We start from the raw sequence: 19,637 nt of genomic DNA, 5'->3' as shown, positions 1-19,637 counted from the left end.
TAGATCATACATTATATGTTGTTCCCCAGATATGTGAACTTTTCTACATTTTCTAGTTCAATACCATCAACACTGATCTTCCTTCCTATTTCCTTATTTCCAAATACCATTGCTTTTATTTTATTGATGTTCATAATCAGTCCGTACCGCTTCCATTCTTCGTTTAACACCTGCACCGTTTTCACTAGCTTCTCCTCATCTTCCTCAATGATAACTATATCATCCGCAAACCTCAAGTTGTGAATTCTCTTCCCTTGCACAGATATCCCTTCTACCTCTTCCTTGATCTTGTCCATCGCTCTCTCCAGATGTGCGATGAAGATACTTGGCGATATTGGATCTCCTCATCTCGTACCTCTACTTGTTTTAAACCAACTTCCCAACTCTCCGTATGTTCTCACCGCTGCCTCCGCATTATCACCGATATCTTTCAACAACTGTATTCATCTGCTATCCACTCCGTATGACTCCAACACCACCCAAGTCACTTTCTGATCTGTACTGTCAAATGCCTTTTGAAAAATCAACAAAGCAAGCATATATGTTTTTGTTCTTTCATCAAGTTTTCTCCACTATCAGTTTTAGTGCCAATAATCTGCTGTATGGTACTTCTATCTTTTCTGAACCCTGCTTGCTTGTCTGCTATATGTTCTTCTATCTGCAATCTTAATCTCTCAGTCAGTATCATCATCAGCACCTTACCTAGATGACTCGTTAGGGCAACCGTTCTGTAGTTCTTGCACTCCAGTGTACTTCCTTTCTCGGGTATTGTCACTAGCACAGATCTTGTCCATTCCTTAAGTGCCTTCCCTTCTTTCCATGCTGTATTACACAGTTAGTGTATTTCCTGAATCATGCTTTCTCCGCCATATTTGATCATCTCTCCCATGATTTTATCATTTCCAAGGCTCTTGTTGTTCTTTAGTCGTTTCACTGCTTTTTCTACTTCCTCCTTTGAAATATCCGTCTTGCTCTCAATGCTCGGGGGAGATCTCTCTTTGAATTCTTCAGTCTCTCTGTGACACTGGGGTCCAACTGCGCTTTGTACAGATCAGTGCAATATCTCATCCACCACTGCACAATCTTCTCCCTATTCATGAGCACATTCTCATCTTTGATTGCCATCTGCTTCGGTTGCTGTTTCCTATTAATATTCCTAATGGTCTTATACACGTCCCTGGTCTTCCATTCGCCGTAATACCTCTCGATATCTTCACATTGCTCCTCTAACCATTTCTCCTTATCCCTTCCGGCTGCTTTCCTCACCTCATTGCATTTCATCCTATATTGCTGTTCTGCCATCTCAGAAACATATCTTCTGATCTTCAACGCTCTTTTCTCTTGAGCCAGCTTCAGCGATTTCTGGGTAATCCACTTCTTATTGATCTTTTCTTCTTCTGGAACAGTCTGCTCAATTGCCTCTTCTATAGTGATGGCTATCCCTGTGACTCTCTTATCTAGGTCTCTCTCTGTGGACATATTTTTAATCTTCTCTTCGAGCACTGTTCTGTATGCATTCCATTTCTTCCTCACATAGCCTCGCTACATCTCTTTTCTTAAACTGTGTGTTACATTTTCTTTTGAGTTTTATCTTGATGTTTGCGATCACTAGACTGTGGTCTGAGTCTACATCCGTTCCTTGGAAAGTTCAGCACTGCTGTACTCATGTTATCCATCATCTTCTTATCAAAATCATATCTATCATGTTCTTGGACTTCCCATCATTCAATCGGCATGTCCACTTCCTACAGTTCTTTTGTCAGAATCTCGTGTTGCAAATCACCATCTCATGCCCTGTAGCAAACTAACAGTTTCCCACCTCGTTCGTTTCTTTCTCCATACCCAAACCTTCCCATGACTCTCTCCCAACCTTCATTATCTGTTCCAACCTTCACTTTCCTCTCTCCTCCGATGATCAACACATCTTTCTTCGGTATCTCCTCCAGCGTCTTTGTCACGTCTTTATAAAATAGCTCAATCTCTTCCTCCATACTGTCTGACATGGGTGAATACACCTGAATGACTGAAATACTGAACAGTTTTGCTTTGAATTGCACGACCATCATTCTTGCACTCACCAGTTTGTATCCTCATAATGCTCCTCTAGCTGTTTCGCTAAGAGGAAATCCAACTCCTGCTTCATTTCATTACCTGAACGAATGACTTCGCAACTGCATCTCTCTCCTGATCCTGTCCAATGCACCTCTGCCAGTCCAAGTACATCACATGGATATCTCTCCATTTCCTTCTGAAGCAGCTCTAATTTTCCAGTTGCCCACAGTGTTCACACATTGCATGTTCCAGTGGATAGCATACACGTTAGGTGTAATTTTCTTTCGGTAGCCAACTTATCAACCCAACCCCGATCACTCGATTGTTACCGCAGACCTTGTTTATTCGGGTGATGTCTGAGCCGGCATCTTTTAACATGTGGTTGTACTGGCATCAGATTTTATTTGTATTGTTGTTTGATGGTCAGCACATCGACACGCATCTGACCAACCCTCCTCCTTCATCTAGGCTTGAGACTGGCATGGAGCTGTGTGAAGATTGCCTATAGAACAAACAGGAAGCTTTTCAATCTCAGGAGACTGAAGGCTAAAAGTACGACCTCCATGAGCTCGATTATGGAACTCCAACGTGTGGATGACAATGAACATTAGCATCCTGGAAGAGTCAAACATGATGAGCATTGCAGCCCTTATTCACGAACAACTGCTTTGGACTGGTCACGTGATTCAGACGACTGATCAACACCTCCCAAAGCAGATTCTGTTTTCAGAGTTGAAGGAAGGATGGCGGAGTCTTGGGGGTCAGAGGAAGCAATAAAAGGACACGTTGAAAGCACACATGAAAAAATGCAGCATCAGTGTCAACACTTGGGAGAACCTTGCCCCAGACCATCCCCAGTCGAGAGTGGTACACATTTGAGAGGTCTCACAGCAGTGTAGACAAGGGGAGGAGGAGAAAGAAAAGAGCGTCAAAAACTGCTCTGTGCCCCTCCACCAGCTATCAACACCTGTCCCTTCTGTGATAAGACCTGGGGCTCCTGAAGCAGGTTAATCAGCCATCAACGTGTAATGCTGACAGACCGGGAGCTGCCAGCAGCAGGGATAGAACCTGCAAGCATAGAGTCAAAAGCCCTGCACTCTACCACATGACCTAAAGGCCAGCTGGCTCTCAGCCAAGGCTGTGCAGCAGAGATTTCACTCACCCCAGGTGAGGTCTCAGTGCCTCTGGGTACTACAAATGGCTTCACAAATAGGAGGGTGACAAGATGATGTCCTATTCGTTATCAAGTGACCACCAAGACGACAGCCTTTCAGTGCTGTTTTCTCACCCCATAAAAGATTCATAACACTGTAATCAAGATATTTCTCAATTTTCTTTTTTCATAAGCTAAACTGATTAAGCCCCCTGAAGTAGCTCACTGCAAAAGCAACAAGGGGTCCTGTGGCACCTTACAGACTAACAGAAATGTATGAGCATAAACTTTCGTGGGCAAAGACCCACTTCATCAGATGCAGGTCTGAAGTAGCTCACTGTAAGGCATTTTCTCCAGCCCTCCAATAGTGTGTGTCTCTTTTCTGAACCCCCTCCGACTTTTTAACATCCTTTTTTCATAAATTCATACATTCCAAGGCCAGAACATGCCCATTGCAACCATCAGTCAGGAGTAGTCAATTATTTTCTTATCAATATTCAAATTTGTTGGTCAAAGTATAGTCAAGGTCTAGGTTCATGACAAAATGTAAAAATATAGTGATAATAACTAAATAAAAAGATTTTGGGGTCAGTGCAAAAGGTCTGGTGGTCCAGAATTGGTCCACAGTCTACTGACTACCTGTCTAGAAGTTTACTCCAACGTAACACAGACCATAGAACTGACCCAAAAAATTCTAGTTTGAACTTCTGCAGGAGTGGCCAACCAGCTAGAGACTAAGCCACAGATAGAGTGCAAACAGCCACATATCTATCTAGAAGATAAAAATAAATCGATCTAGCTATACATAGAAATAAAGATAGATAATGTGGTTCAATGCCCTCCCCCAAATCTAGGAATCCTCAACCCTTCTGCTCTAACCCAATCTGCCACACCTCCTCTAGAGACAGGCAGCACCAGCCCCCGCTCTAATCCAATCCCCCAGAGCCAGGCACCCCCAAACCTTTCCCCACTCAAACTTGATGACAGCAACTCACCAGAGCCACTGCCACTGTCACCACGTGCTTCTCCCACCCATTGCTGTGGCGTATGTGTAGAGCGGCGGAAGCACTTCCAGTGTGAGACACATTTAATTACTGAAAGAGCTACACGCAGCTTGAGAGCTGTGGGTTGGCCACCCCTCAACTATAGCATGTCTTTCAAAGAACACACTATATTTACTTCTAGATCTTTGATGAAAATGTAGATCATCATCAAATCCAGTACTGGTTGCTGTAGAACCTCACTAAAAACCACCTTCATCTGAAGATGATTTCTTATTCATGATTACTTTGAGATCTATTCATTAGCTAGGTTTCTAATTTGTGTGTGCTTTACCATTTATCGTGCAATTTTTTTTAAAAGTCAGAATGGTTTGAGGTACCAAATTAAATACCTTACAACAGCCAAGTGTACGTCACCTCCACAGTTAACTTTATCAAATACATTTATTATCTCAACACAAAATGAAACTGAAATTTTACAATATGTTTTCCATAAAAATCAAGTTCGTTGGCATTAATTTTGTTCCCATCTGTAAGAAGTCCTGGGACGCCCAGCCCTTGGCCTAGGGCGAGGCGGCCACCACAAGGGTTATAACACCGGCCCATACTCAGTTGGGGCGGTCAGCAGTTCCCAGTACAATACAATACAGGCCCCAGCCCTCAATCTAGGGCGGGGCAACAGTTCTCAATAGCAATACGGTACCGGCCCAGCCCTCAGTTCAGGGCGGGGCAGCAGTTCACAATAGTGGTACAATCCTGGCCCAGCCCTCAGTCCAGGGCGGGACAGCAGTTCATAATAGTATTACGATTCCAGCCCAGCCCTCAGTCCAGGACGGGACAGCAGTTCACAATAGCAGTACAATTCCAGCCCAGCCCTCAGTTTGGGGCAGGGGAACAGCACAGGGTTTGAGCACAGGCCCAGCCCTCAGTTTGGGGCGGGGCAACAGCACAGGGGTTTAAGCACAGGCCCAGCCCTCAGTTTGGGGCGGGGCAACAGCACAAGGGGTTAGCACAGGCCCAGCGCAGGCTGGCCCTGCCAAGGAGGGGGTAGGGGGTCGCAGGCCCTCCCGCTCCACTGCGACCCGGCCCGGGGGGTCACTCACTCACGACCACAGTGGGGATCCAGGCCGCAACACACTGCCATGGGTTCGGGAGCGTCGTTCCCTGGGCCACTTCCTACCTCTCCCTCCGCTGGCGGAAGGTCCCAGTCCATCTGGTCGGAGGGTCCCTCTAGGTCGGCCTCCTCCAGGTTGTCCACCTTCAGGGGCTCCGGCCAGTCGCTCATATCAATATCATTGGGATAGTCGGGCGGCGGTAGCACAGGGGACCCGAGGCGATCCTGGGCCTGAGGGCTGTAGGGATCCGCCGGGACTCTGGGGCAGACCGCTCCTGGGGCTCCTTCCAAGGCGGGTGGTCCCCGCCAGCGTGAAGGTCCTGGCAGGTCTGGGAAGTCCGGGTAGTCCCCCTGGGGCATCTGGATCCAGGGTTGTTCAGAGCCGCTGGGGGCTTGCTCCTCCAGCCTGGCCGGGAGGCAACAGGCCCTCTGCCCTTGACGCCAGGGAGCTCATGCAGGCACATCCTCCCTGCCCGGAAGCCCGGGCTTTAATGGGTCCTGAGCCCTGCCCTTGGCTCTTCTAGCCCTGGGCCCCGCCCTCTGAGGGGCGGGCCTCTGGTATTCTGGCCCCAGACCCGCCCACCAGGGCCTCTGCGCAGCCTCCTCTGCCTCTGAGTCTGCAGGAGGCCATACTGACTCACTACACCATCCTTCATTTTTCACTGATTAAATCATGTATCTACTTTTCCATTCTTTTCCCCATAATCCTGATTGCCCTTTTTAAATACTAGCAGAACATTAGCACTTTTTTCAGTCTTCTTGAATTTCCCAAGTAGTCCAAGATTCATTAAGAACAAATATCACGAGGTCAGAAGTTTCTTCAGCAAGCTGTTTTACAGTTCTTGAATGCAAGCTACATTATTTAACAATGTTTGTCCTTTGCAGTTGTTGTCAAACACCCTCCTCAGTTACAGATGGACTGGAAAATACTTAATTTTCCTTATGGCTGTGTCTACACTAGCCCCTTCCTTTCGGAAGGGGCATGGTAACGAGCAAGTTGGAAAGATGCTAATGATGCGCTGCCAAGAATATGAAGCACCTCATTAGCATAATGGTGGCTGCTCACAATTCAAAAGTGACACAATGGAATTGTGCACCACCCATGTAGATGGGGGCCTTTCAAAAGGACCCCCTGGACTTCGAAAACCCCTTCTTCCTACTTCATAACTTTTGTTGATTGCTAAGTATTTCCCCTTTGTAATCTGTTATGTGTTTTTTAAATTTGCAATTACTGCTTTCAATTCACCATTCAACCAGAAAGGGCTTTTAGCCAAAGTTGCTCTTGCTTTCTTGTGGACCCATTGAGTTTCAGACATCTACTAATTTCTTCTTAAAGAGCTTTCAATTTTCATTTCCATTTTTCTGCCTAAATTGCTTCTCACAATCAGTTTTGCTCATAATTTTTCCTCACTTTGCCTAGCAGATACTCTAAATTTCTGTTTGTCTAATAACCCAGCACAGGATTTGCCATAAAGAGAAAAGCTGTGATCCAGCTTGTCTCTATATCTTGTCTTGTCTCTTGTCTTGTCTCTAAGAATGGCTGAGACCTTATGTTTAAGGGAATATGCAAGATGCCCTGCATTAGAAGTATGAAATAATCTGTCCAACGAAGAAGTTTGTTTGTAGCCCCTGCATATCTGAGTCTGGCTTATGTTCCGAAGCAAAAATGTATATCCCTTGTTTATAAAAAAAAAAACAAAAAAAAAACTGACCCACTGAATGTAATATTATATTCTCATTAACTGTGTAACAGTCTAATCCTTTTTAACCTACTACGCTCTTGGTCTCAACTACATAATGGCAGTGAGTTCCACAGACTAGTTACATACTGGGGAAAATTATTTATTTTTATCAGTTTTAAACATATTGCCATTCAGTTTTGTTGAACAAGCCCTTGTACCTATGAGAAAAAGATAAGATTCATGCCTCATTTGCTTCTCTACACCATTTGTTATCATTCAGGGGACTGGACTAGATGATCTTACTGAAGGCCATTCCAGTCCTACACTTATCTGATTCTATACCATTGACTTGTCCCCTCCGTTTCATTTCCTGCATAAATTAAGTAGTCTACATATCTTTACATTCCCTATGCACAGAGAAGTTTCTTTTGGCCTCTCATTGCTAACACTTATGTCTGAGCCTCCTCTCCTTCTACTCTAACTTTTTTGTAGATAGCATAACCAAAACCAATCATTTTATTCCACTGAGACCATGCCATTGATTCAGATTGGAATAGTATTTATAATTCTCCACCCCAAGTCTTACATATGCTAATATTTTTCTATTTTTCTGGGGTTCTGCTGCATATTGGGCAAGCCACTGTGATGTCCAGGCCTTCTTCCTGAATGGTTCCCTCAGTTAATTTAGAGCCCAACAACATATGAAGAATTCCATGACAAAATCTGCACATTAAAAATCAGGGCTCACTCCATTTTCCAGATATATTAAATCCCACTGTTTCTTGCATAGATCGTTCTAGCACCTTTGTTAGCCTTTAACAGAAAGGGAAAACCAACCAGATACCACCCTTACAACTTATTTATATTGTGGTAGTGCTCAGAGACTGTAGTCCATTATGCTAGCTACTGTACAAATAAATAAAACAAAAAGTCCTTGCTCCTGAGCACTCAAAGTCTAATCTTATGACTGCACCGATTAGCAGACAGATGTGGTGTGGAGGCTGGTCAAGGGAACAAGGTAACGAATGAATGTGTTTGCATAAAATTAGCAGTCTCAGAGTCTAGCCTAAGGGTGGGCAATTTTTTTCCATGGGGGCCACTCCAAGATTTTGGAAAGTGGTCAAGGGCCGCACTTGTCTGTGGAAGGGGTGTGGAGCCTGAGATGGAGGTTGAGTGCAGAAGGCAGCTTGAGGTAGGGGACTGCGGTGCAGGATAGGGTGTGGGGTCTGGGAGGAAGTTTGGTAGAAAGAGGTAGATGTGACCTCAGATTAGGTATTAGGGTGCAGTTACCAGGAGGGATATGGGAGCAGGAGAAAATTTTTACCTGGGAAAGGGATGTAAAAGCATACAAAGGGGCTGGAAGGGAATTGGGATGCAGTGCCAGAAGCAGGTTCTGGCAATGGGAGCTGTGAAACTGTGCTGTGCTGCTCCCACTCTGAGAAAAATCTCTCAGCTCCTATTGGCTGCAAAACTGAAGAATTATGCTGCACTGACCCTTCCCCAACAAAATTTATCAGCTCCCTTTACTTGGTTTTGTGTGCTGCTCCCACCTCCAGGAAAATCTCTCAGCTCCCATTGGCCACTTTCCAGTCAATAGGAGTTGAGAGATTTTGAAAGGGGTAAGGGCAACACCAGAAGCTCTCCCCTTCCACAGCCTTAGGGGCAGGCTGTGTGCTGGATAAAAGGCTTGGCGGGCTGGATCCAGCCCATGAGCTGTATATTGCCTGCCCCGGTCTAGCCAATACCAAACACCAGTAGTTGTGTCCACACTGGAGAGTTCTGTTGAAAGAAGGGGCCATCTGTCAACAGAACTCAGGGAGCATCTACACTCGAAGCCTTCTGTCAAAGCAAAAGCACAGTTCAGTCAAGGCTGTGTTGACAGAGTTATCCCTCAAAAATGCGAGGCACAACACTCGTCAGCAGAAGGGCAGTGTAGACACTTCTGTTGACGGAAAGGGCTTCTGGTTGCCCGGCAGCCCTGTTTGCAGAGCTGCCATTCCACTTTCTGTCACCAGAGGGGAGAGCAGTCTGGTAGTTCTCTGTCGACAGAGCAAGCTGTGTATAGCAGCAAATCTGTCGACAGAAGTTCTGTTGAGATTTCTCTGTTCTAATCTAGACAGCGCCATAGTGATTAGTAGGATCATGGCAGTGACACATTTTAAGGAGGAATTTAAGAGAGGCAAAGGTGGTCTACTTACAGATTTTAACATGGAGAGCTTCTGTGCATAAGAGTCAGTGTTGTGAAAAACACAAAGATCTAATGGGGAAAACAGATATTCCAAGCTAGTGTCAATAACGTTGCAGGAAGAAATTTAATCTGATTGGGAGGGGGGGAGAAACGAGGCACAATCTTACACAAAAAGACAATTTTGTTTCATGCCAACAAAAAATCTTGACAACACAGACAGCTGGTATGTTGTTCCCACTGTCTATCACCAACATTATTTGTTTCCTTGTACTCTCCATCTATCTACATCCATCTTTTTTCCCTTGCTTAAGGCAGACATTATAAACTCTTTGGGGTACAGAACACCCAGCTGTACTGAGTTGTGCAGCACTGAGCACAGTAGGGTCTTTACCCATAACTAGGACTCCTAGGTGCTACTGTTCTGCAAATCATAAATAATCAGAAGATGGTAGTGTTTGAAAAGATAAAGAAGGGTGACCAGTGAAGTGACAAAAAAGGAGGGTGAATATGTCAGAACAACAGGACATGACGATAATTCAAAATGCTGCTGAGGGGTTTAACATAATGAGGCCAGGGCTGACAGCATCAAGGCCGCAAAGAAAGAGATACACAGACTGATTCCTGTATCAGATTAGTAGCCGAGTTAAAGTGCAACATGACAGTTGCTTTGACAAAAGCTGTGGCAGGATGTACCAGCAAAAAAGCTGGATCTTGGAGAGGCTGTACAAGTGGCTAGATTTAGATACTGCCTGTGTACATGGGTTGAAGGAAAGGGTGGAGTCAAAGAGAACTGAATGACAGGGAGAACTGTGGTGGCGTCCACAGACAGAGAAAGAGAATGGGGAAAGATTATTATCAGCTCATTTTTAGGCAAACCGAGCTTAAATTGATGGCTGAACACCTTATTGGATATAAGGAGACAGCGGAGCACTAGAAAAGTAGATCAGCTCAAAGATGTTAATTACAACCATGCTTATGCATAAGAGCACTTAGAAATAGTGTGTAGGGAGAGGAACACAGATAGAACCTTGGGAGATGCACACCAAGAGGTGTAGAGGAGGACTCACCAAATAAGACACTGAAGAATATATTAGAGGAGAGAGAAAAATTTCTTGAAGGACACAAGTTAAAGCGGGATGTGATCACTGATGTCAAAACCCACCAAGAAGTCTTGGTAGATGGAAATGGAACACAGGCCTTGAGATATGACTGAAGAGGTAATTAGTGAAAGTAGTTTGGATAGAGTGGCTGAGATAGAAGTCACATTGGAAGATGGCCAAGAACAGGGGATGGAAGGAGCAGGGAAGCCCAGGACAGAGTGTGAGAAAGTAACAAAACTTTTTCATTTGAGGGAATTTGGCCATGGAGCTTATTTTCCGAAATCAACTGAATCAAGAATCTGAAAGTCTTCAGGAAATGCTGTAAACGCTTCCTCTTCAAAAAAGCTTTTTACCATAATAAGGAGGATACTCAGAATATTGACACCACCGCATACTCAAATCCACCCCAGCTAACAAAGCAGCCAATCAAAATAAACAAAAAAAAGCCACCTCAGCTTGAGTCCTTTACCTCAGACAGAGAGGAGAGTCACAGACTTCAATAAATCCATTTGGGACTTTCTTCTTCCCATTGATTTCATATAGATGGTACTCAGATACTATGGTGATGATCGATTGCTGAGACAGAGATTAAGGCAACAGTTGCAAATGGCACATTCAATTATGTGGGCAGAGAAAGGGAAATAGGACAGTAATTGAGGAACCAGTTATTGACAAGGTTACTTTTTATGATAGTAAAGACTAAACTATGTTTACGTTATAAAGGGAAGAAACCTGGAGAAAGTAAAAGATTCAGGAGAAGGGCAAGGGCACAAGTGAAAGTGGAGATGAGGGAGATAAGCAAGCATGAAGCAATGGGGTCATTGTTGCAGGTGTACAAGTTAGAGAAGAACAGGCAAGAAGCCTCAGCTTTACTGATGAAGCAGGAATAAAGATGTATAGGATGCAGAAGAAGTCCTGTCAGATCTTGAAGCCAGAGAAAAGCTAGACTAAAGCAAGTCTCAGTGCACCAATAAAACAGTGTCTACACCAGGGGCTTGCACAACTATAGCTACACAATCCAATGGCTGAAATCCCAGAGCAGACAAGGAAATACTTTCCTTACACATTCATTGACAAATTACATCAAAGGCTCTTTGAAAGCCCTAGTAAACAATGGAAATCAGTTCCCTTGTAACCACAATTTTGTCAACATCCTCAAAAATTTCAGAAATTAAAGAAGTAAATTTTTCTCTTTCACATTATGTCCATCCTGTATTCTACAATAACCACTTCAGCCAAACAGGTATTCCTAATGCTCTGACTGCCAGAAGCTGAGACTGAATGACACAGCATGGATCACTTCACATTTGCCCTATTCTACCCATTCCCCCTGAAGCTCTGGCACCCGCTGCTGTCAGAGACAGAATATTACACTAGACAGACTATTTGTGTGACCCAGTGTGGCCATTCTTTAGATTCTTTATTTTCCTGATACCATACAAAGGCTGAATTAGTCCGGTATTACAAAAATAAACGTTGGAAACTTTTTAAAAGAGACCCCTTGTGTCTGTCCACCCACTTGCCTACCACCCAACCATTCTTATGAGCTCTCATCCACCCATACACGCCCACCCATCCATTATCAGTATATCCTAAAAGCCTGCCTCTCACTACCAGGTCACACCCATATTCCCACGGACACACCCATCTGCTGCAAAGCGGTCCCAGAGTGACAGGCTGTCAGCCCATCAGTCTGCACCCACGTGACAATGCACCTATCACCAGGCAACCCTGTATACCTGTTTGCCCACCCCTCAAGGCTGCCAGCCGTCTGCTTCCAGGCCATCCCCACACGATTCCTTGCCTGCTGTCAGGCTGCTCTTACTAGCCAGGCTGCCTCCACATATCCACCCACCCCACATATTCCCTCCCACATACCTGCCCTCTACCAGGCAACACCTGCATTCCTGCCTATCTGAAATCCAGATGCTCTGCCTGTATGCCTGGTCACCATTTCCCACCTCCCAGAAACATAGAATCATAGAGTCCTAGGGATGGAAGAGACCTCAGGAGGTCATAAAGTCCAGCCCCCTGCCCAAAGCAGGATCAACCCCAACTAAATCATCCCAGCCAGCACTTTGTCAAGCTGGAACTTAAACTCCAGAGATGGAGATTCCACGTCTTCGGGTAATGCATTCCAGTGCTTCACCACCTTCCTGGAGAAATGTTTTTTTTCCCCCTAATATCCAAACTAGACCTCCCCACTGTAACTTGAGACCACTGCTGCTTTTTCTGCCATTCCTCACTACTGAAAGCAGCCTCTCTCTATCCTTTTTAGAACCCCCCTTCAGGCAGTTGAAGGCTGCTATCAGATCACCCCTAACTCTTCTCTTCTGCAAACTAAATAAGCCCAGATCCTTCAGCCTCTCTGAGTAGGTCACACGCTCCAGCCCCCTAATCATTTTGGTCGTCCTCTGCTGGACCATCTCCAGGGCACCCACATCTGCATGTCTACTCACACATGCACTGCCAGGCCACTCCATAGACTACCCCTATATATCAGGCATATTCTCACAATATATTCCTTAACTAGCTCTGTAAGACACAAATACAATATTCATCAACTCAGTTCTCACACACAGCATACCACTTAGATGGCCCTAGCATTGCAAATCTCACTTATAAACATTAGATATAGTTATAAGTTACGCACTAAGGACCTAGTATTGGCATGTCCTGAATTACAGAGACACTTAGGGAATCTAAAAAGAGAGTGCTCTACTCCTAGGACCTTGCAGGACTAAAATTCTTCCTAAATTTTAAAAGTCTCTTTTGTAAGAAATCACATTGTCATAAGATGTAATTGCTCTCAATCACTGGCTGGGGCTTCTAAGCAACATGCTTTCCAATGACAGTGGAATAGGGCTTTGCAATTTTCCATAAATGGGGAACTGAGTGTCAGGAGGTATCCAAACACTTTAGAAATCTTATTTACTCTAATTTAATGACTCCTTAAAGCATAGCACCCATTCCCTAATCTATGATAGCCTACAGACTGCTAAGGATCTGCAGAGCTAATCTCTTAGAGCGCCCCAAAGCCACCTGTTAGATAGCTGAAGGACACAGGAGAGCCAAGTCTAAAAAGAACTACCAGAAGCAGCACCATTTAGGTCTTTACTGGACTTTCATCAGAATTCAACAAAACACACACACACAATAAGTTTGATATCAGAACTGAGTGTACAGTGAGCCCCGGAGGGTCAGATCCAGTTCAGCCCCTGCGCTATGATCAGGTTCAAAAGCAAACCGTTCACCATTCACGGAGAGTCAAGAGCAGAAACTGCAGCCCGCATTCCCCCAAACATATCTCCGTATTACCAATGACTCAGTGCACGTTCTGGGGGCTTCACAGATGCCTGTGTTCTAGCTAAACAGCATTTCTCGGAAACCCCCAGAAGTTATTGTAGACTGTAGAGGCTGTTTTCAGTCCAGCACATAGCCTCCAGTCTCCACTCAGTCCTCTGTCGAGACCAAGCCAGCTCACTAACTTTCCCGACTCACCACCCCATGGACCAGAAACTCAAAAAGTTTGCTTTTCGTAGCTTTGCGAGCCCCTCCTGTAACTTCGTCTGTAGCCATCAGGGTCTGTTCAGCCTCTCTCACTCTCTCTCTTCCTCTTTCTTTCCCTTTTCTGCCTTTTTCTCCAACTCTCCCCTTTGAGTCCTGCTGGGCTCTCACACTTCTAATAGAGCTGAGTGGGGAGGGGGCCCCTTCAGGGCTTTCCTGACGGCCCACTCATGCTAATCCTCAGCTGCTGCATTCCTCAACTGATAAGCCAGAAATAGTTTGTGCTGCCGGGTTCTCTGTGTTTACTCTGCGGGGACAGAAAATCCAGCTTTTTAAGCCTCTCTGTCCAAACAACAGAGATAAGCAGGAGGCAAACTGAAAACACGTCTGAGCTTTTTAGTAGCAGTACTGCAACCTTTCCTTCTCAGCATAATGGGATGGCACATTCTGAGCAATGGGAAGCGGGGGGGGGGGGGGGGGGCAGGGCTTCGGCAACGACATGAAACTCAGTGCCTCACACACAGATTTTTCCAGTTGGAAAATGCACCAGGCAAGTAGTGAGAAACAATGGCTTTCCCTTGCTCCCACTACTCCTGCTGCTCTGTATTTCCAGGCCTTTCCACCCCCCCCAGAGACCTGGCAAGCAGCACACACAAACATTCACTGGCAACGCTTCCAGCAAATGAGACTGAGAAATAAGCTCTTTGGACAAGAAAGAGAAATAGTGAGAAAGAGAGAGAGCACATGCTGGGAAAACAGAAGCAGGGAGAGAGAGAGGGATGGAGGGAGCAGAAAAAGGATTCAAAGAAGGAGGAATTGTGAAAAAGGGGTCAATATTGTAGCATAAGGCTAGTAATTGGGACATGCCGCTTGATTTACTACTCCCCTTCTACAATACCTCCATAACCTTGCCAGCGTGACCTGCCCTTATGCTTACATACTCTAATGACAAGCACCTCAAAGGCACAGACAAGAACACAGTGGGTACTATTAGGTATGAATATCTAGCCAGGTGAAACAAAAAGCCTAATGTAAGCAAGAAAACATGGCTTCCCCATGGTACAAAAGCTGATCATTTTGATAGTCTTTAAAGTGCTACATATCTGCTCTTTTGTTTTGTTTGAGTACAGCAAACACAGCTACCTCTCTGTTACTATGGGGAATATGGAGTATGTCTGCCATGCCCAATTAAGTGAAAGATAAGAGGAAAAGAAAAGGACACGCTCTATAGATTTTACATATGTACCCACTATTGTAGCCATGTCAGTCCCAGGTTTTAGTGTGACAAAGTGGGTGAGGTAAGATATACTTTACAGTCATCGCACATAGCAGATGTCATAAGACTTCACCCAGCAAATGAGTTAGACACTGGCAATGCAGTGAATGTAGACAAACATAGCAGCCATTCCATACTCAGCAGGGGTGGCTCTTCCAGAATGGTAGAATGGACAGTGGTGGCCTAGGGCAACAATCTGCTTCCTGACACTTCATGTGTGTCTGCAGCTTGTGAAGGACCGACACTCCGCTGTTCGCCTGTCCCAGCAATACAGGGTATGGTGCCAGGTTACAAGGTATTTATCCTACTCTTCTGCTGGGAGAGTCTTGTTTAGGGATTAGAAATTTTCTTGTCAGACTACGAGCAGACAAATGACCTGATCTCAAATAAAATCACTAACTAGACTAGTCTACTGAGACTCAAACCCACCAAGGAAATACTGAACATGCTGGAACTGAGCAGCAAGTCACAGGTATCTCTGATGTTAATGTATCAAATCCCAAAATCATTCAGCCCAAACCCTGCCCCTCACACACAGGAGAGATAGGAATTTCTTACCTCTTCAGTGTGGCCCTAACCCAAGCACTAGTATGCAGCGGTTACTGCAGGAATACCAGAAATGCTAGGAAGTTAGCTCTCTTAGATGGAACCTACCCAGCGGAACCTACACATCCAGCTGATCACCTGTTCCTGAGATATTGTCTGTGACTTGCAGGAAACAACCTGTAATCTGGTTCCAGACTACTGTGTGTCTCCTTCATTTTTGGTAAGACAGCATGAGGTATCTTTTCAGTCTGATCCCCCTTTCAGTTCCCAAAAGCATACTGAAATCCATGGGCAATCCTTTCAAGACTTTTGTCCTGCTTTTAGCATAGCAAACACTGCCAAGTTCTCATCAGAAAACACGTCCATCTCTAGTTACTGCTATCTTTGGAGAAAACACCAACTTTAATAGCAATAGGATTATTGAAACATCTCTCTCTAAAAGTATTCCCATTATTTCTAATGTGGATCCCAATCAGTGACCATTTTATAAATCTGTGTACCAATAACTAACACAGTTGATTAACCAAATCCAGACTGGATGTCTTCCTGGAAGAGAGGTTAGCTAGACAAATGACTGGGCACAATGCAGGGGTAATGGGCTGAAATGATATGATGTGTGTTATCCAGGAGGTCAAATAATATGATCTAACTGTGCCTTGTGGCCTTGAACACTATGAACAAATCCAACCTCAGCGAGATCACAATATAAAATATACAGAGAAATATATTAATTCATTCCTGCGTTCTGTATGGTTGGAAAGCAGTTATAACTTTTCCAGTATAGTGTCCCCACCTTACATCGGCAAATATATCTACACATATCAGATAAATGCATAATTTATACTGACAAACATGCTGCTACACACCATCATCGCAGACAGAGAATATTAAAACTGCTGCCACTCATTCGCATGGCAAAACATGAGGATGCAAACTCACAGCTCTCCAGAATCAGCCTAGCTGATGTAAGAAGAGGCACTGATTATCTTGCTCCTCCATTTTAGGTTTTTATTGCATTCCTACACATTTATGGATACATCTTCACCCGGTGCCACAAAAAGCAGAGCCTCATCCAACGTATTTATCATAAATGCACCCCCGTTCCTACTCAGCCCGTCACTGTAGCGTTTGAGCAATGAATGTGTGAAACGAGTGTCTTGCAGGGTAGGGCTACGCCTTGCCTCAGCCAGTGCTGGTTCCTGCAGCAGTCAAAACAGGCATCCCCCTTAATGGCCCCCCATCTCTCCTTCAGGCACTGAAGCACCAACAGCACCAAATGGCAACGGCTCCTCTCCCAGCAGCGCGGGCAGGGAGAGCAGGGGGCAGGAGCTCGCGCTCCCACAGCCGGGGCACAAAGGCGACCTGGGCCCGTCCCCGTGGGGGCCTGAAGCTAGGACGTGCCCCGCACATCCCTTCCCGGCAGGACGCTGCCTGCGAGCCCGGGGTCCCAGGAGCACGAGACGTGCGCACGCGCAGTGCGCCGCCGGGCTCGGTGAAGGTCAGCCCGTGGCCTAGCTGCGGGAGTCGGGCGGCCGGGGCTGGAGGGAGGTTAACTCCTTGCGTCCCGGCGCGGCGCGGCGCATTGCCGGCGTGTCGCGGGCGCCGGCCGGAGAGGCCCACGAAGCGCTGCGGCAGGAGGAGTAGGGTGACCCCCTCCCCACCGCTGTCTATGGGAAACGGAGAACAAGCCGCCCTGCAGCGCCAGACTCCCTGGGACACAGCGAGAGGCCTGGCTCGCCTGGGCACAGCGCAACCCAGACAAGCAGCCCGCTGCCTTGTTTTCCGCGAGCTTTTCCTCATCCCTTCTGGAGCCCAACCGGAAAGCACTGAAACACACCCAGCCCTCCTCGAAGGAGCACGTCCCTTACCAGGCTCGCTAGCACGAGGGACACACAACCTCCCTTTGTTCACCAGGGGAGCGAACTCCCCCCGCTAATAGGAGCCTTACGCCCCATCCCCGCAGCACCAGCCCACCATGCCCGCCAACTCCACAGCCCCAGCCTGCTGCAGCCTGACACCTCCCGCACCACCTCCACAGCCCCACCCTCAACCCCCTGCCGGCACATGGCCCCCCTAGCCCATGGCCTGGACCACTCCCAACACCCACCTGGCCCAGTCCGTTAAGGACTTACCACTGGTGCAGCCTGGAGGAGCTGCCACCTCCTCCACCAGAGCCACTGCTACCTCCAGCTGCACATGGCAAAGAGGCTCCCGCCATATGGCCGCGCAGCCAGCCCTGCACTGTGAAGTGGTTCTGGCTGCTCAGTGGGGCCCCTGCAGCCACGTGGTCAGGTGCCTCCAGCCACGCTCACGCAGCTCCCTCCCTACTCTCCAACCCAGCCTGGCATAGCCCACTCCCAGCAACTCCCCAGCCTGCAGCTCTCTGTACCCTCTGGCCCAGCATGGCCCAGCCAGGCCCACACGTACCTAGCTCCCCCGGCTTGCTGCTCTCCTTGCTCCCCCAGGTCAGTTAAGAACTAACTTACCACTGGTGCAGCCTGGAGGAGCCACCAGTAGCTTCAGCTGTGCACATAAAACGGCTGCTGCCACTGCACACTGTGAAACAGCAGCGGCCATGCAGTGGGGTGCCCACAGCCATGTGGTCAGGCACGTCCAGCCACACTCTGCACCTCCCCCCGCACCCTCTGGCCTGGCTTGGCTCACTCTCAACACTCTCTCCACTACCTTGCAGCTCCCCCCGCACCCTCTGGCCCAGCCCAGCCTGCTGCCAACACTCCCCTGGCCCGCAGCTCCCCACGCCCCCCCCCAGCCCGGCCTGCTCCCAACACCCACCCTGACCCAGTCCCTAAACCCACCAGCCCGCCACAGCTCCTCCCCAGGTACTGCGGGTGCAGCCCAGAGGAATGAGCCACCTCCTCCTCCCCTGGAGCCACCACCAGGTTTTAACCCTCCTTCCCACTCATGGCTCCACACGCTCCCCAACCCCAGGTTCACTTACCTTTCAAAAGCAGTGCCGCCTGCTGCCACTCCTTTGCTGAGCTCTAGGAACCAATCAGAGACTTTAACATGTATTTAATGGTAATTTAGTGTCCGTGTTACAAGTTTCGCCTACGAGCAGAGAGTTGGGAATCAACTGTGCTCCTATAGCAAGGGATGAGTGTAGGCTGAAATGCACTAACAGAGCCACATCATTCCCTCCACACACACCCCCCTTCCCTGAGTCCAGTCTTGCCTAGAGTCAGAAGTCACTAGACCTCAGACCCTCCTACTTTACATGCAACATCTCTGGGGGATTTAAGGATGTTTTGGCATACTTAACTTAGAACTGGATGTGACAAATCCATTCAGAAAGAACCTGAGTACCACTTGCTGTAGAATTTAAGCATTTATTAAAAACAAAATTTAACCTTTATGGTTATGAAAGAATCTTTTGAACCTGACCACAATGCAATGCAGTCTGCTTGATTCTGCAGATGAAAACAAAGGAGCTACGTCTACACTACAGCATGTTTTCGAAAGGGCGTTTTCAAAAAAGAGGAATTGAAAGATGTCCTTTCAAAAGGGAGCGCCTACACACGGTCAAGGGCTGGCACCGTCGATTTGTGTCTTTAAAAAGGGCTATCTGCCCTTTTGAAAGGGGCAATCAAACGTTTTGAAAGAGAGCATCTACGCTTACCCATGCTCTCTTGAAAGAAAGGGCCAGGAAGCACTGCACACGGGTGCATGGTGGCAAAGCCCTTCTGGGGCTGCAACCAGCCGCTCCTCCCCAACGCCCTCATCCTGCATAACACAAAGCCTGTGGACTGCCACTAGCCAGGCAGACAAAGTGTCTGCAGAAATGCACACGGACGAGCAGCAGCTGGAAACCCTGCTGGCTGCCACCAGTGGAGTGGTTGCCCTGCTGGCAACAGCAGTGGTGGCTGCCCTGCAGCATCTGTTGAGGGAGGCCCCCCCCGGGGCGGCCAGGGATGCCCCAGACCCTTGGGTTCTCTAGTGTCCCCCCCTCCCCTCCCCGGGAGCTCTGCCAGCTCTGGAACTACCCCACCAGCTCAGAGTG

The 19,637-nt window shown here is 47.1% G+C and overlaps 1 protein-coding gene across 13 annotated transcripts in view; it reads right to left on the bottom strand.

Moving 5' to 3' along the window:
• The window catches only part of SMARCD3 (SWI/SNF related BAF chromatin remodeling complex subunit D3), a 311,319-nt gene that overhangs the window by 219,741 nt on the left and 71,941 nt on the right, over window positions 1-19,637 (bottom strand). For 3 of the 13 annotated variants that reach the window (XR_012644121.1, XR_012644120.1, XM_074985421.1), the window contains exon 1: window positions 5,387-5,915. The exons of 1 other annotated variant lie outside the window; for it this stretch is intronic. Coding sequence is in view for 6 of the 12 variants with exons in the window: in XM_074985421.1 (XP_074841522.1) it covers window positions 5,387-5,680 (294 nt within the window). In the remaining 6 variants the exon portion in view is untranslated. Of the gene's footprint in view, window positions 1-5,386; window positions 5,987-10,759; window positions 11,296-13,791; window positions 13,946-16,558; window positions 16,768-16,800; window positions 17,066-17,487; window positions 17,530-19,637 lie in introns of those variants that run through there. 9 more of the 13 variants (XM_074985433.1, XM_074985426.1, XM_074985432.1 and 6 more) reach the window with 8 other exon arrangements.

This window comes from Carettochelys insculpta, chromosome 2 (assembly GCF_033958435.1).
Source record: "Carettochelys insculpta isolate YL-2023 chromosome 2, ASM3395843v1, whole genome shotgun sequence".
Lineage (NCBI taxonomy): Eukaryota > Metazoa > Chordata > Testudines > Carettochelyidae > Carettochelys > Carettochelys insculpta.
This window is presented reverse-complemented; position numbering and strand designations above follow the sequence as displayed.